This window comes from Clavelina lepadiformis, chromosome 1 (genome assembly GCF_947623445.1).
Source record: "Clavelina lepadiformis chromosome 1, kaClaLepa1.1, whole genome shotgun sequence".
In the NCBI taxonomy this organism is placed as follows: domain Eukaryota; kingdom Metazoa; phylum Chordata; class Ascidiacea; order Aplousobranchia; family Clavelinidae; genus Clavelina; species Clavelina lepadiformis.
Window position 1 is genome coordinate 10,550,392 of NC_135240.1, and position 18,511 is coordinate 10,568,902.

General features: G+C 35.9%; 2 protein-coding genes across 3 annotated transcripts; both read left to right on the plus strand.

Moving 5' to 3' along the window:
- The first annotated feature begins 1,480 nt into the window (after positions 1-1,480).
- On the plus strand, positions 1,481-6,187 carry LOC143466217 (exosome complex component 10-like). 2 transcript variants are annotated; one of them, XM_076964855.1, is made up of 9 exons: positions 1,481-1,800; positions 2,229-2,401; positions 2,545-2,640; positions 2,723-2,871; positions 3,032-3,194; positions 3,374-3,527; positions 3,686-3,863; positions 4,408-4,553; positions 4,671-6,187. In XM_076964855.1, the coding sequence occupies exons 1-9, from the start codon at positions 1,573-1,575 to the stop codon at positions 6,033-6,035; spliced, it is 2,652 nt and encodes an 883-aa protein (XP_076820970.1). In that variant the 5' UTR covers positions 1,481-1,572; the 3' UTR covers positions 6,036-6,187. The 2 variants fall into 2 exon arrangements, with proteins under 2 accessions (XP_076820970.1, XP_076820976.1); XM_076964861.1 differs by having other exon boundaries at positions 2,723-2,868.
- Positions 6,188-7,463: 1,276 nt separating this feature from the next.
- On the plus strand, positions 7,464-15,891 carry LOC143453296 (uncharacterized). Its single transcript, XM_076954577.1, has 16 exons — positions 7,464-9,531; positions 9,762-9,966; positions 10,092-10,342; positions 11,635-11,743; positions 11,840-12,066; positions 12,146-12,283; positions 12,368-12,538; positions 12,721-12,863; positions 12,978-13,080; positions 13,375-13,458; positions 13,668-13,848; positions 14,002-14,094; positions 14,212-14,338; positions 14,544-14,615; positions 14,918-15,105; positions 15,195-15,891. The coding sequence occupies exons 1-16, from the start codon at positions 9,514-9,516 to the stop codon at positions 15,776-15,778; spliced, it is 2,694 nt and encodes an 897-aa protein (XP_076810692.1). The 5' UTR covers positions 7,464-9,513; the 3' UTR covers positions 15,779-15,891.
- The last annotated feature ends 2,620 nt before the right edge of the window (positions 15,892-18,511 follow it).

Consider the following 18,511-nt stretch of genomic DNA (forward strand, 5'->3'; position numbering starts at 1 on the left):
CTCTGATCGTAGTGAAAATGTCTTGAAAAATGCCCACATTAACTATTCTAGGTCGACAAAATGGACAACTAACAGCAAGAATTTCATAAAAGAACCTCATACCAGATATTTCAGAACAACAAGTGTAATTGTTATTGGTGTAGAACAGGGGTTCTTAAAGTATGGGTCGCGACCCAAACATGGGTCGCGGAGGGTCAGAAAATGGGTCGCGACATAGTGACATAGGTGGGTCGCGACATAGGTTAATATAATATAATATAGGTCTATAGGACATTAAAATGGGTCGCGACATAGGTTTGGGTCGTGAGGTGATCATGAAACTCAGATTTGGGTCGCGCTCAAAAAAGTTTAAGAACCGCTGGTGTAGAACTATTCGAAAAAAATTATTCTACTTTACACCTCCCTACTAATATCCATGTTTGATCTGTATGACTAACCCACACATAGCGTTCTACCTCATTCTAAAATGTAATGATTTTCACTTACGTCCACTGTGAACTTTTATAAACTTGAGCTTTATAAAAGTTACTTTATAACTGTTACTGCTTGTCAAGACACCTCTCTGAACAGTTAAGAAGTCTTACAGCAAACAAGACAAAGTTTATGTTTGTAGCTTTTGTATGCCTTATCCATTAATTGCCGGCACAAATTGCAATTTTCATAACATGCAACATGTGGAAGACTGTGCATCCATATAACTGCCTTTTTCTGCATTGCACACTATTTCTGTGGTGAGAAAGCGTGTTTTTGTGTGGTTACAAACTAAAGAATTGTTTGTTTGAAGCATAGTGTTGCGTCATATTTGGAATGTGTGAGTTACTGCACACTTTCTGCCTTCTTGAAAAGAAATATGCAATTGAACACTGGAAATGGGAGTAAAATAAGGAATATAAACCAGATCTTATTATATGGTTTAAACTAGAGTCTTGGATTACTGGATCTCAAGATTTGATATTCTAAATTGCTTATGTGTAATAGTATGATTTGGTATAGATGTTTATTACACAATTTGTGTTCACTCAGAAAAAAGCACAGTTTTGAATTTGTCACTAAAGAAGGCATGTGCACAAGTAAAGTCATGCAATTTAAAAAAAATGTTAATCTGACAATACGCATTCACTTTGCAAGTTAGCAGTCTGGTACATCGGTACTCGCTTGCCCTGCGGATGCATGTATAACTTAATACATTGTCATTTGCTCACCTACTATTTATAAAAAACATCTCATGGCGACGAGTGTCTAGGCCAGACCATTGTACTAGCGATGTAGGGTACACATAAATGTAGTAATTGAACCTAGATATTATTTTTGCATACTTGCAAGTGCTTAATTTTATTATTCCATCTTCTGCATTCTAACCACTCACCACAACTTACAATCCAAACTGATTTTGTTTGGTTTTTGGACAATACCCCATCTGTTCAAAGTTGTTTGCTTTATTAGTTTATATAATGTTAACTTTTTACTCAAAATGTCCCACAATACTTATACAGAGAATGGTATCTCAATCACAGGTGTTACTAGGTATTTTACACAAAACTTCTTAAATCAACTTGAGATTTTGCATTTGTGATGGATAATGAACAAGAACCTTTCAGTTCCCTTGAAAATGTTGATGAATTTTGCAAGAATGCGCTTAATGCTGTTATGCAAGTAGTGAGAACCAGTAATGCTCTTCCATCTTCAGGTGATGATTATGAATTCTACAGCAGTTTCACCGGATTTCGGGAATTTGTGGCCAACCAGAAAAAGCGACTTATCAATAATATTGATAAGCTTGTTAAAAATCAAGGATTAAAGGTAGTTAAAGTGCTATTATTTGTGAAGTTTCCACAAACTCTGTATTTAGCATCTGAGTGGACAAGTTTTATTTGGCAAATAGTCACTTAGTGGCTAAAGCTGTTAAAAAAATTTTGGAAAAATTCGTTTGCCACTAGCGAAAAATATCCATGTACAAGAGTTTTTAGCAGACCTTTTCAATCCATAGAAATATGGCTTATTAACATCTAACGTTGGTAAACATAGAGATCGATGTCTGGCATGAGATCATTTGCTAACACTGTCCAGGGTTTAAGTCCATTCATGTCAATAAAATATAGGATAAGCGAGTCATCAAACGATTGGTTCACCTTGAGTTAGTTTTTATCAATGCCCATTGATAATAGTTAGTAATTTTAGTATAATTTAATAAAAAAAAATTGGTGAATAATTTCATTTTGTGCTCCTAGGCCAATTTTTCATCAGGAGCTAATGTTCGAACCGACACTGATGACTACACTGACAGTTTAATAGAATGCAATGATGGGCTTTTGGAACGCGTATCAGCACTAATTGATCAATGCCCTACCAGTCGATACGATAAGAAGCAAAAGGATGCTGCAAAGGAAGCACAGGCTGAAAAGTAAGTACTCAATCTTTTGACTGTGACTATTATCGAGAAATGCTAAAAACTATTTTGTCATCTTCTTTCCTTTTCAACCCTGAGTTGTCAAATTAATTATTGACTTTAATATTTCGAAATATCCAATTTAATTTTTATTGCAGAAATTTTGGCAAAGGATCCTCCTCATCACAACCATCAAATACAATTGTATCGTCATGGAACAAAAGAGATAAACAAGGGAGAAACAAAACCTTCAAGTACACATGTGGCATGACTTAAGTATTACATCGTAAATGTTTCATATTTGAAGCTTATCATTTATTTATACTTTTTTTGTAGATTACTTCATGCCCAGAACATTTTGCGGCCTCAGTTGAAGTTTAAGAATAAAATTGACAACACTAACACTCCCTTTGTGCCTATCATCAGAAGCAAGTCTAATGCCATTGTGCCTTTATCAAAATCACTTGTGGACATTCACTCTGGTGGTATGTTTTGCTAATGTTGAACTTGAATAATTCAGAAAATTTTTCAAAAGGTTTTAAATCGGCATCAATTGGTACTTTTGAACTAGTTAGCCACTCAAACTTAAAATAGTAGTATACTATGTTTGGTGTTTATTAATTTTCTAATTTTACAAAACAAAAGGTAATGTTAGTGGTTCTGGTAGTTCTCTGGCTATTACCAGTCTCCTTCAGCAAGCAAGGCAGAATAAAACAGAAGATATTTCTATATATGAGCATCCATATCAACACGAACTGACTGTGTGGGAGCCCCTAATGGACCAATTAGAAAAAGTTGAACCAATCAAGTGTGTGAAATGTGTTTGGTTAAATTGAGTCCTTTTAACGTATTTCAACAAAGTGCACGTTTGCTCACTGCTCAGTTGTATTTGTAGCGGAGGTGAAACAGTTAGTAAAGCTGTCGATTGGTGTAAGTTTTTTTCTAAGATTTTGTGAATGTACCCACTTAAAAAGTGTTGTTTACCAGGTATTTCCCACTTGATCCAGAGTCTTGCATGTACATTGACGATGTTAGTAAGCTTCAGAATTTATTGGATGACCTGAACGCTTGTAAGGAATTTGCAGTTGATCTTGAGCATCATTCCTATAGGACCTTCCAAGGCATAACATGTCTAATGCAGGTGTTTATATTATACACATAGTATAAACTTATGGTCATCGCTATTTGTTTTACCTGAAATTATTCTTCTACTTATGGTTATATACTAAACTACATGGTTTGAGGGTAATGGGTCAGATTTTTGCAGTTGAACATAAGTTTCATTGTATCATTTTCTAGATTTCCACAAGACAGCAAGACTACATTGTAGATACTTTGGCTCTACGCTCTGAATTGTCAATTCTAAATGACGTGTTTACAGATCGAAAAATTGTGAAAATCTTTCACGGTGCTGATTCAGACGTACTGTGGTTACAGAGAGATTTTGGAATATATATTGTAAATATGTTTGACACAGGTGAGTAGATCCAATAAACATCTACTGAATTTTTCATCAATCCTGCTTAAAAGTTTGTCATAGTTTTGCTAATTTACATTCACTTCTTATATGTATAGTTGTATACACTACAGTACGGTATATACTTAACTACCACAGTTTAGTAAAATAAAATTTTGTTTCATAATTTTTATAACAAATTCTCTAATGCAGATTTAAGTAAACCAGAGTCAACTGATGCAAACATTTTAATTGCTGACATTTCTAGTAACTGTACTCGTTCTCGATGCAAAATAGAATTACAAAGTAAAATGTTTTCAGCTACTCCACATAGTCTGTCGCTTTTTGCTTAGCTGAACATGCTCTTCCAAACTGTTTGCATCTAACCTTCAATTAAGTTTGTAACAGTTTCGCCAAATGTTTTGTAGTAACTGTTTCCTGTTTGTCATTTGCATAATTATGAACACTGGACAGTGAACAGTGTATTGTATGTAGCATTAAAAGGTGATGCTTTAGTCACGCCTCATAGCTTTAATAGCTCATTATGATAAGTTTCAATTTACAGGACAAGCATCACGTGTATTGGATCTAGAGCGATTTTCTTTGAACTTTCTGATTCGGCATTATTGTGACATTGACGTTGATAAAAAGTTCCAACTTGCGGACTGGCGTATTCGACCCCTGCCAAAGGAAATGTTGTATTACGCTCAGGTTCAGTTTTTCGCATTAAATAATTATTTTTTATTTTATGTACTGATATTTTCTTTTAATGGCATTTACTTGCATGACTTTTTGTTTGTTGTTTTCATCACTAAATGCTTTTTTCAGGCCGATACCCATTACCTGCTTTATATCTATGACATGATGAGAAACAACTTGTTGGATGCTGCAAACGGTGAAAAACGTCTTTTGTATCATGTCCTCTGTAAATCTCGTGACATTTGTCTCATCCGATATGAAAAACCGCTCATAACTCCTGACTCACACCTTTTGCTCCTTGAACGTCAAGAAAGACGTGGGAGAGGGAAGAAAAATCTTCATACTCCACAACAGTTGGAAGCACTACGTCTCCTGTACCAATGGCGGGATTCCATGGCTCGCCAAGAGGATGAAAGTTCTGGTTATGTATTGCCTAATCACATGCTGCTGCAGATTGCTGAGATTTTACCCCGAGAAGCTCAGGGTGTCCTCGCTTGCTGTAACCCCATCCCGCCGTTGGTGCGACAACACGTGTTAGCAATGCACCAACTGGTTGTGGAGGCAAGAGAAAAGTCCTACAGCGTTCATGATTCTTCTAGTAATGTGCGAGTGCAAACCAAAGTACCATTTTCTGCTAAGTTAAATCATGAAGAACATTTACTGAATTGTCCTCATGACTTGTCACACTCTCCAAACATCGGAACAGACGTTAAATTCAAAGAAAAGTCAAAGTTGCAAAACAGTGGTGTTTCTTCCATTGGGAAATCGGCTCTTTTGGGGCCATTTCATACAAAGAAAATTTTATCTAATGGTGTTAGTGTTTTTAGTGATGGACCTGTGAAATGTGTCGTTGGTTCAACTAACAAAAACACAACAGTCGTGAAGAATGTGATGGAAAATTTAAAACAGTTTTCTTGGGATCCTTTTCACCTTTTCATGCCTCAAACTCAAGACATTTCAAAAGTTAGTTCTGTTTCAGAAAGCGTTGCTAATGTGTCGGGGGATACACTAACCCTAAAGCATATGCTCTCTGGCAGCTTTGTTTGGAAGATGCGTACGCTTAACATGACAGCAAAAAGCGATGATGACGTGAAGGACAATGATGATGATGTACCAAAAACTTTCGGCAAAGTTGTTGATGTGCCGAAAGAAGCTCAAAGGGACACTGACGAGCAAGTTCAGGTTCTACGTCAAATGATCAAAGCTGAGAATTCCAAGAAAAAAGAAAAGCGTTCGAGATCATTCACAGCACCCGCCGTCACTTTTGCCGGTCTTGTACAAGATAAAAGGATTGTTGAAGAGAGAAGCAGATATAGCCCACGAGGCGAAAGGGGTAGAGGTGGTTTTAGGGGACGAATGCGGGGTAGGGGAGGGGGCTTTGCAAGACCCCAAGAGACCAACCAAAAGAGACCGTTTGTGCCATATGAATACTCAAATGAAGACTATAAACGATTTAATAAAAAAGGAGGGATGAAGAAACGAAGATATAAATAATTTTGCCTGCAATCAAGTGTACAAATTAGCCACAATTCTTTCCCTGCTTGTGATTCTAATTCAATCAATGTACGGTTGCATGTTTAACTGCTGGTTTTGGTTTACTTTTTAGCGTCAATCTTTTTATGTAAATGCAAGACGAAATCTCATAACATGTCGTTGTGATAAATGCAGCGGTGTGGCGGGGGAGATCAGGGCGAGTTGGAACTGTAAAATTAAATCTAGTTGTGTCTCTCTTTGCTGGAAAAACTACAAAGATTATTTAGGAAGCATATTTTGGTGTTTTGATTTTCTATGGTATTGTCCGAATTCAGAAGTGTCCACTGATTAGGAGCAATTTCAATAGGATAATGTACATCTGCTAGTTTTTCCCGAAAATTTTGGAAGTAGAAAACCACATGCTTAATTGAGAGATTTGCTTTGTACTCTTCCTAAAAAATAAAAGTTTGACAGACGCTTATCCCAGCGGGCACTAGGCGTTGTTAGGACTTTGCAAAGATGTCAATGTGACAAAGTGTGCCCGCTGGTTCAGATCATCGCAGAAACGTCGACGTGATTTCATCAAGTTGGAAATTTTACCGGCATAATAGGTGAATCGTTTTCCAAAAATTACACAAGAATAAAATTTATTAAGCATGAATTTATCAAGCAAATTCAACACAAAAAGCAAAATTACAAAACGGTTCATATCAGTAGTTCTCAACCTTTCCGAATATCACAGGCGAATTCAAAGCCTCAAGTTTGTAACAAATCGCAACAAAGCAACGCATAAGTGAGACATTAAGTAAAATTCAAGGATTTGGAATAACCTGTCGTAAGATGGCAATTCGAGTTACAAGTAAAAACAAACACTTTTTCGTAATAATTACCATTGATAAAACACCCCATTCGTCAAGGATTAGCTCATAGGAAAGGGAAAAAAGAACGCACGGATTACCCATTCGTATGGGCTAAAAAGAATATTTCCATCTCTTAAAATAATTGTTGGAAGGCTAATCGTGTTGGAATGAGTAATCCATTTGGGCACGTCACATTGCTGGTAGCTGTGTAGAAAACAGACAGCATACGTGAATTTACAGTGACTTCATTGCATCTACAGTGTAATAAATAGTGTCATCCCGCATATAAGCTAGGGTGCTTGGCCTACATAGGCCTAAAACAATTGGCGGTAGTTGAAATACAGGACCCTGTATTGGCCTATAGCCTACATAATGTCCTTTGTAATGAAATGACTTATGCCTACAGATTATATAGGTATATAGTGTAGGCCGTATAGTGCAGGCTACCAGTATTCCAGTACTGCACCGACACACTAAAATGTTTGCAAGAAGGCCTATATGCCCTATAACTAACTTTGAAACACACTTCAGTAGAATATTAAATATGTTTGTAAATGATTGTCAGCTAGTGGTGGTAAGCATCCCGAACTGCTGAGTAATTGAGTTTGGAGTTTTTTTCCACATCATTAAGTATGAAAATTCACCGAAAGCTGTCAAGCCCAATATGCGACATTAACGTTTATGAAAAACAATATTGGGTGCTTTCGTGCCTAACTTTGCAATTTGGGTGACATCTATCTCACCGACTGCCAGTTATACCCATTGTGGAATGCGTGGCAACTACACAATCAAGGTTTTTAAAGACTATGCTTGCTGCACCCGAATATTTCACATGTAAACACTACCTCTTGCAAACACAGGCTACAGTTTCTAGATTTTGCCAACCAAATTGCAAAGTGTACCCCACCCCACCCCTACTCATCCTCCACCTAGTCATTCTAGTTTCAGCCATCTTGCACTTCTAAGATCTCGTTGAAAGGTGCAATGATTTCAGTGTGGTCAGATTCTAAATTCAGAAAAAAACTACAACTGTACATGCCTAGTCGGTTGCAGCTTACGCTATTTGTATTTTGCCAGTCTACTTGGGTCTTGAAATAGACACTTATTTCACTAGGTGCCAGTAGCCGAAGTAAGAAAATACAAATATGAAAAATGGCAGTTTGGCTAGTCTGTCACGTGGAAGGTTTGCTTCTCAGTATTTACGGTTCACAGTTGGGTAGTTGTGAATATAACATTGATTGCATGCATTGGAATTTTTCAACTTAACGGTTACAGCGTTAGACAGAATAATCAACTTTTTCGTTACAGAATCACAACCTTTATCTTTGCGCAGCGTGACTAGAGTTTAGTAACTGAACTTGTTTTTGTCTAAGTTTCAACTTTTTTATTTGAATTTTTTATATTGTATTTCTCGAATTTGAAACTGTATAGTGAATTTGAAATAGCTAACTACGAGCGGTAGCAAGCTGAGCCAGGTGCTTTAACTGCTACATCTTTGAGCTGGCATTTTGTGCAGGAGCTAATTTATAAGTACTGACTGTTTGAAAATCAAGGTCTTCCACACATCATACAGACTTTTGTTACCGTTACAGGATTTCAAGGGCTAGATTAAGCATCATGGGTCAGCAGGTTGAGCTCCTGTGAGTCTTGCATAGTTCATTCTCCAGGCCCTGTGTACCCAATTGTAATGAAATGAACCTTGTAAATATTTGCTGGTTACCGTAGTAGAAAGTGTGGTGCAAGACTTAACTTACTTTAAATTGCTTAAATTTAATTTAAAATGTTAGAATTCCATGTTACTTACTTCATAAGCAGATAGAATTTTACTCAATTTTTATTATATATTGTTGGTCTACATGAGCAGATCTTAACCAATGGGCTATTACTAACCTATGCAATCCTTTTATGAACAAAAATTATTTGCACGAAAACGTTTTCTTGTTTATGAGTATATATTGTAGGCTACTGCCACTGGCTAAACAGACCCAAAAAGATGTGGATGACTCACATCTCACTGATAAGAACTTTCAAGTATTAAATATATTGCTGAGATATGTATACCTTATGTTTGTGGCATATATCATATCAAATTGTCTGGGCAAGCAAGTCGCTGCCATGGTATGCAGGTATCATAAACAATAGACTACACTATGGTATGTACCTCCATGTTAATGCCTTGTTTATTCGTATCACCGGTAAGTTTGGTAATTTATACATACAGTACTTGAAAAAGTCGCTAATATAGTTACATTAAATAATAATTATAATCTGCAACACTGTATTGTAAATTATGAATCATGACATAGGATCATAATTTTTTCTTAACTGAGACAGCTATTGAGACCAGTTATTCTCAACTTTTGTGCAATCATATGCAGTATATTTTATATATACATTTGAATGTATTCCTTTTAGCTTTATTTTCAGATATAGGCTTCCCAGCTGATTCAAATTACACTACAAAATCTAACTGAGTTAGTAGTGATCTAACTTTGAAATGAATATTGCATACTCTTACATAACCCCTCCCTCTTTGTAGGATTGAATTTATTGTTGTTATTGTTAGACAAAAATATCTATAGCACAAGAATTTGCCTGTATGTTTACTGCAAATGGAAACTTGACCTACGTGTCAAGAAATGGGAAAAATAAAAGGAGTAAGTACGTTTACTATATTTTACTATGTTTTTTACGTTTTTTATCTAACGTCTGTTTAAATGGGATAGCTAATAAGATAGTAATTAGTTTCTTTTCATACCAATCTCAAGCGTTAATACCAAGAATTTGTTAATCTAAATCAGGGTAGTCCTGTTATTTTTTCTACATGGGGCAGCAATAATAGTGGTTAGAGTAATCAATATATTGATATATCTTTTCCATTGCATAGGGAATTACAAAAGCTAAGTTTCGATATTGGGTAAAAGAACCCAAAAAAAGAAAACGACCCGTTTACCTCTTTGGCAAAACATTTGGTCCAGCGTTGAAACCCAATGCAAACAGTCACATAGTTACAAGAGGTTCTGTGGAAGGTGATCTAACTGCTACAAATCCTGAAATACCAAGCACTAGTAATGTTAACAGTTCTTGTGGAGGTGAATGAAAGAAATAATATAAGGAGATTTACAATATATTTCACATTTTTATGCTACATTTTTTCTGAAAATAATCACTTAACAGTCATATTGAATACTGCATTTTAATTTTCATGTTATCACAGAGTTGGAAGAAAATTTAAATTACAAAATCAGAAGAGAGAAGCTGTCTTCAGATTGGCGATTAGTTGAAGAAAGGTTGTTTAAGTTGTCCATAACCCTCTATTCTCCTGAGCGACGTACTTGCTGTGTATGCTTTGAAGAAGTTGCCAACATAATTCGTTGTGGAGATTGTGGGCCAAATGTATATTACTGTCGTCAGTGCTGGGATAACTGTCATTCTTTTGTTTGGTATCATTTGCCAGACATATGGATGGTAAATAATAATTATATACAAATATCTTTATTTTTGTAAAGGTTATTCACAAAAAGACCACTCATTTATCTGGATATAAAAGGCCATTAATGTTTGTAAACATTTTAGTGCTGTAGGCAGTCTTAAGAAATGTTTATTAATTTGTCTGTTGATAATCAACAATAATTATTTCAAATGTATATATATAATAAGTTAAATACATTCGTCTACATAAAATAATTTATCATACCTTTAATTAATTACCACAAGAAAAAGTGGTCACTGGCAGAATATTAGAGGAAAAGAAACAGTAGCTTACATTTCTTTAAACTGGTCTAGACAACAATGTCATAGTTGCTTTTTGTGCAGTAGAATGTAAAAACTGTTTGGGTTAATACTGTAAACGAAGTATCTTTGCAATTATTCCTACATTTTTACCGGAATGTATCGAATAATGTTGAACTTAGATCTCTGTTTACAATATTGTTGAAAACATTTTCACAGCTGAGAAATACAAAATGTGTCAAAAATGTATCTGAAGTATAAAAAGTAAAAGACAATACTGGTGCCATATGTATGACACATTTTATTTCATGGCCTTCAAAAGATTCCCCTCCAACACATTTTTCAGAGCCCTTCCATTATACCACTACTACTTACTAATAACACTTTTTTAAATGCTCAAACATCTCCAGGTCTCTGCCACATCAGTAATAGCAAGACTGGTAGCTGGAGAATGATGTTTGTGCTTGTTCTTTTTTTAGCTGTAAGTTGTTTCAAATCGCTCAATGTCATCAATTATATCAATGATAGGCAGTTATTCAGACAAATCTGGAACAAAAAATTCTGTGCAACAAAGTGAAGCATCCAGGCATGATGAAATTATAGAATTAAAGTGGTGAAGGAGATTTTAAGTTAAGCATATATTTAGGGAAAACGTTTTGCAGTTCTTCGTTAAAGTTTAGCTGCTTCTGCTCACAATGTATCACAGAAGACAGTTGGAGTAAGATAAGGTTGTAAATGATTGCTTTTTGAGACAGCCTAAATATTTCAGTGTAGAAGCTATGTTACACGAAACCAAAAAAATGTGTTGTTGTGGTATTTGACCACATAGGAAAACAAAATTAAGCGGTAAGCTTCTACCCCTGTTAAAATCGTTGATTAAAACAGACTTAGTTTTTTTACAGAACTATTCCTGTATTTCTTGTGTATGTACCAATATCACTTAGTTAAAATATCCAAACACCCTCTTGCAATTTTAGTCAACATATTACTTGTAACACATTGTTAATGGTATTATTTACACTTTACAGGGTAACATGTTTTGCAAAATGGTCACTCCGGTACGACTTTTGAAGAGATTTGATGGTCATGAATGTCAGTCAAGTTACACTCGACACCTTACAGTGGTTGATTACAAAGGTATAATTTTTTTTATTCCTTTGCATTTATTATAAATCATCTCTGCCATTCTTTCATCCATTGTTTTCTTGTTCATTGGCAAAGTTTGCATTTTAGGTTTTGAAAATGTGGTTTCTGTACAATTTTGCTATTGTGAGAGTGAGCCTGAAACTCTGTTAAGATTAAATCTGTGGACCTGTTCGCCCAAAAAGCCTAAACTAGCAGTATCCATTGACCTATTGGAATACTTTCGAGCCTTGTGTCTCGAAAAACATCTTTCCACTGAAGGATTTTGCCATGCTCTTGAAAATAGATTTTTGCGAGTACCTGGATATACAGCAGGGGTTAGCACTTTTTAGTGTTTTGTATTTCTAAGAAAATCCGAAACAACCTGTGGATGTTTCTTGTTTTTTTTTGTTTTAGGTAAAGTCTTTGTCAAGAGTTTTGCTACAAGAAGTGGTTGAGGCATATAGACACCATGTCTATAAGCTGCAACATCTGCATGGTTTGGTCTCTTCTGATGATATAGATACGGGTACCCTGTGTCCAGCATGTGAAGGGGTAAAGCTAAGAAGTGTGATTGAAAGTTCCCAGGCCTCTTTGATCGAGTGTAAATGCTTGGCTTTAACTGCGTTTTGTTGGTAGAATCCTGAAGGTATGCGGACATATTGCTTAGATGCAAATTTTGGTTTGGTGAGAAGAATTTTGTCTGGGAGTAAAAGCTGTGATCCTCACCACAAACAATCTTTTTTTTTAAACCAAAATGAAGTCGACAGCTTTGTAGACACCTATGATGAAAACAAATATGGCTCGGCTGTAAGTTATTTCTTAACAGTATGTACCAAAATGCATTAAAAATATTAAATCAAGTACATAACTTCAACAATTGATTTCCAATCATATTGTTATGGTCCTATTATACATTTCAAGGAATTTAATGCGTATTTATAAGAATAAATGCTGCATACTTATGCATTAATTAGAATCATTATTTTTAGTCCAAAAATTGCAATGACTTTCAAGCAGGCAGCATCATTAGATCGAAATCTAAAAGCAGTAAACTGGCTATCAAAGGTGTATTTGGTGTTTGTTGTAAACATGAGTTTCCGACAATGTTTTTTGACTTAAAACATGGTGAAAGGTAAAGTGTACATTCTTGCTTTAGTTGTTTTGTGGAAGGTGTATTACTACGGTATATGTAGAATTTGTGTATTAGTAATTGTAAACAATGTTTTTAAAACTGATTCTGTTGCAGGCTAGCATATGCAGTTTTAGCTATTGAAAAACTTCTGGAAAGAAACGAAAATAAAATAAGAGTTTTCTATGACATAGCTTGCAAACTGAAAGGTCATCTTCAGGTATACCTTTAAGAATTTACACATGATATTGTGTTAGTATGGCAACATTGATATACGTTTAAATTATAGGTATACAACCCATTTTTTGAAACATATTTTATTTGTAAGCAATCTACTCCTGGGTCATTGATTGCATGTCATTAGTGTTCTTAATGTTAGTGCATACTGCAGACGATGCTGTATGTGCAAGTTAGTTAATCATTTTTGCTTACATAAAATACTGCATTTATGTTTAAATAATAATTAAGATTTTGTGATTTTCTTTCTGAATTCCAATATGATTTTATTATTTAGGTCCGAAAAAACTTTGCAATTCTTAATAAAATAACATTTGCAGTACCTGTTTTTCATTCATATGGCCATATTTTCTCTTGTCAGGTAAACATGATATTTTATACCTATATATTGTACAACTGTTAGGTCAAAGTCTTTTAGTTTTATTACACTGAGCACAAGAAATTCAGCGAAAATATCAAGGTCTAATTTTGAAAAACTTGTTGTCTGTATGACAAAATCTTTATATAATGATGTATTCAAGTGTAATGAGATAGTTATCTCTCAGTTTTTTTGTTCTGTTTAAAATTTAGAAACAATTCAACCCGAGGTTCCTGGACGGGTTTGGACTTACGGATGGTGAAACTGTGGAGCGATTATGGGCATACCTTCGTGGATTTAACAAAATCTCAAAAGAGATGAAACCGGAACATCGTACTGATTTGCTTACCGATGGCTTGATTCATTATGGGCGCAAAATCAAAAAAAATTTGGGTAAGCCTTGTTTGTGATTTGGTCCAGATTGACTTAAGATATCTTCACGCAATTAAGTAAACTTGCATGATTTAGGTTTTCTTTTTCTTCAGCTTTCAAACATGCACTAAATAACTAAAACAAATATGACAAGCTTTAAGCTCTGTTTCAAAGGTTGTGCATTGATGAACAAGCTGAAGAGAGCTAGCTGCAAAATGGAATTGGCCAAGAGTGAATTAGAAGCTATGGCAGCTTCTTACCCTGGTGGTATGTATGATTATGTGTCTTTGTATATTTGTATTTGTATCATATATTTGAATTATTATATTCCATGTTATTTATTTTCAGAAATGAGAGTATAACATTATACAATAAACCTTACAGGAACATTAACACAACATCAATTAAAAGCAATAGCTCTGCAACCAGAGCCGTATTCTTCTGCAGAAATGGCATCTTTTTCTTGGGTAGAAGAATACTCACTTAAACTTCAAGAATACTATTGGTTGAAGTGAGTTGACTAAATGTTTTCTGAATGATACATTTTTCAATACAATTTTGTGGTGTATAAAATTCACGCTAGTTACTGTTTGTGGGTTGTATTGCAAAAGTGAAAATTGCGAAACTGTTGAACATACAAATTTAAGTACTGAATCCTTTAGGAATAGAATTTTGTATAATTGTATAGGAAACTATATAATTTTGTTAATTTGTAGAGAAGAAGTTGAAGATTTGACCAAGGAAATAACGTCTGAAATACTTTCTGGAAAAGTTGACCAAATTGCTAAGTAAGCTGAAGGACATATCAATGTTAAATTGAGTTACTACAATAATTCCCCAGACATAAACGAATATTGTTACTTCCCACTGCTGCAACATCAGAAACCCTTAGAAAAGCTTATAAAACAGTAACAACAGTGTATCCACCAAATTTACTGTGATAAAGTTAAAACCCACACAATGATGGTGAAAATACAGTATATGGGAGTTCAATTGCCAAGAGTATTGTTTGCCAGGACATGATATATGCTTTCTTCATCGATGTATTGCATGTTCTTCTATTTTACATATTGTATGCATTGTTTTGTAGACTTGACAGTCATCTTTCCAAAGTTGAAGTAGAAAACGGTATATTGATTCGTTGGGATGTAAAAGATGATATGATGCTTAAATATTTGTCAAGTGCTGTGAAGAAAAAAAGAGCAGAAATTTTGGAGAACATTTATAAATTAAATATCGAAAGAAAATTTTTATCTACTTTGATTCAAAAATACCCAGGTAATTTGTGCATGCACTATGCATGGGGTTACATTATCGATAAAGCTACTGTTCTGTTATTTTCAAGTTTGTACATGATGATTTTTCAGCTGGTCAAACAATTGTTCAACGACTAGTGCGAAGCATCAGGAAGGTTAACAACAACATTCGTCATCAGATTACTATGTATAATAAATACCAGAATGTTCCACAAAATGAAATGAAAAGCATAACTTTTGAAATGGTTGTCGGGTCTGGGCCAGTTAAAAACGTACCTGGTTTTATTGAAAAAAAAATCAAGGAACAACATTGCATTCGGGAAAGGTGCAAAGAAGAAATGTGTCATTTAAAAGAAGATATGACAAGTGTGATGAACTTCTATCAAAAGCAAATAAACATACTGTCTAATCTTGTAGAAGGCTGTGAGGTTGTGGAACCATATGTGGTTACCCATCAGTTGCAAGCAGAGATCGAACTTCTTTCTTTCATAAATGACATTAAGGGCACAGTACCTTTTCAAGCGAATACACCTCTGCTCAATGAGAAGCTAGGCACTTCCAATATGGCAAAATTGGACCCAATGGAGAAAGAAGATGATGAAAGTGAATCACCAATAAATTTATCTGAGCTTCAACACATTTTAACTGAATTTGGCTCGGAAAGCGAAGGTTCAGATAACGAAGATGAAGCTTAAACTAATTAGTTTTAACCCGTGTCCTTGAGTCAGTTATGCCACAAAATTACGTTCAACTGCATTTGTTTCCATTTTTTGTACGCATTTCAGTTATTAAACGTTCATTACATATATACTTGCCATATGTTTGTTTTGCCTCAGACACGTTTCCTAGGCAGTAGGCAGTCTATCAAATATTTCGCCTTTAATTGTCGGAAAGGAAGAGTACGATGATTGCAAAAAGGAGCAATGCACGTCGACCTAAAACGTGGAAAGACCTCGACGAAATCCTCAAAGAATTCGAAATCCAAGCCCCAGCCCGACTGGGTGTCGACAAATATGGCATCAAAGACCGAAGAAGGATATACAAAGTCAACAAGAAGACGATGGAGCGGCACCAACACCCATCGTACCTATACCTGGGAAAACTGAGATGTGCGGTAAGTTACAACGGGCAAATCTCAACATGTTCTTACTGCACTGAACAGGGCCACAAATTCAAAGAATGCCCCAACAGGATACAACCAAGTACCGACAACACGACTAAACAGGAACTTCCGAAAACACCTACGCGGGCTATAGATCCAGACGATGAAAAACCAGCAACACCCCCCAACAAAAGTAGCACAGTGGACCATGCTGCTGCCGAAACAAAAGAACTGCGACGAGGAACAGAACGAGAGAGTGCCAAGGATGCAAAAAAGAGTCGACCCACAACAGAGAATCCACAAGAAAATAGCCGGGAGCCCGACTCCTATGAGGGATCCTCGGAGCGAGAACACAGCGAGAGCCGAGGAAACAAGAGAAAAAACATAAGCGGAGAATCGGATGAACAACAACAACAAGAAGAACCAGGATTTATGGACGAACAAATTCCACACGATGCTTCCTCGATACCACCTAACCTATCACGCTTGATCCCTTGCTCATGCGGACAGCTTATTAGAATCCGAAGAAACAAGAGCTCACGGAAAACAACTCCGAATTTCCATCAACCGATCTACTGTGAACGTTGTACAACAGCCTTTATTAGATGTACTTGTACAAACTTCTCGATAATACGTATCAATAACAGATTTAAATCATTCCAATGCGAAAAATGTGAACACACCTACGAACCCAATCCAGCAGACCTTAATGCAACTGTAAATTAAAGATTATAGATGTGTTTTGTGTGTGTTTTTTCCTCCGATAAAAACCCGTGTTTTTTTCTTTCCGACATTTACACGAGCAGATTTTTTTTAATTTTTATTATTAAGTGTGCCTTAATCGTTTAAGAGCGCTTAATAAACAAAAACGATAAAACCATAGCTTTTTTACGGAGAGTAGCAGCCTAGTGCCCGAGCAAAAGCTATCATTTGTCTTTTCAAGGCGATCCGGGATATTCGTTTCTTGCGTAGTGACTCAAGTTGTCGACAAAACGTGAGCCAACTGTTCGAGTTCGACAAAACGTGAGCGAACTGTTATTCCGACTTATTTGGGGACTGGACAGAAGAGCGCGTAGATGTTTAAGAAGGAGTGCCATCGATCCTTGTGGGATCCCGTCTTTAAGGCGTCATAGCTTGTTTCGTTTATTGTGACCTGGGGTGAAGGTAAAGCTCCGTTTGTAAACTAGCTCCATGGTTATACGGATTATGTACCTGTTTCGTCTGGGAGTAGACGCAGCGGCTTGCAGGCAAAGCTTCGGTGCCATACTGTATCATAGGCAGCTGTAAGTTTATGAAGTGCAGCACCAGCCTTTTTGTTAATCCCGAAGCTTTTCGCGATGTTCTGGGTCATACGGGTGACCTGGAATTCAACCAGGGGAGAAGTTGTCGATTATGGTTTCGACGCAGGGGTAGACCAAGCGTTTGCGGACTTTCAAGAGGACACACAAAAGAGATAGGGGCAACAAATCTTCGGGCCCTAAATCACGATGATAAAAGCTCTTGAAATTTTGTGACCCAGAACCTTGCTTGGCTTTGTTTGATAGAGCACAGCAGCGAAGTCATTTGGAGAGAAATGGCCAGAGATGTTTTCGCCATCAGGGGTTTCTAACCTCTAAAGGTCAGACACTTCTTTTCCAACAAGTTTGGTCCCTCTTTTCGTGTATTCCGCATTCAGTCAGTTGCGTGGCGAATGTGTTGGATGAGAAAAAGCGCGGGCGTATTGACTAAGCTGACCGGCCAGCGAAATTGTTCAAGACACTGTGAGCAGTATTGATAGTATTGAGCTTATAGATCTGTCCACAGCGCTAGCTTCTTGGGATTGGGTCTCTGCAAGAGAAGAGAAAAGAGCGTCAAGAGAAAAGAACGGCGGTAAAGGACGTGATGTGGTGTGTCACTAAGTTTTAAAGTTATAATTGCTGAAGCGATGCAATAAATAATAACAGTAGGTTGTAAGTCTTGCCAAGGTTTCTCTTTTGATATTTTATTAAAATACAGATTTAATAAAAAAAAACTAACCATTTGAGAAAATTTTCTTTTCGTTAAACTTATTCATAATTTTAATAGTTGGCAAAACCGGCAAAAAGATCTAAAAATGCGTTTTATTGATCTTGTTTTACCATGTGAACCAGAAAGAGGATCAAAATGTCATACAACAAAAGGGTTATAGGCTACTTTTATAAACACATGTTGAGTGTTAATAAGCATTTTAAATTCCGACATGATATTGTTGGAGATATTTATGACAAACTTGAATTTTATAGCCTTGCAGCGATTGAGCTCGCCTACCTCTTCAATAATATCAGGTCATAATATCATATCATACGAC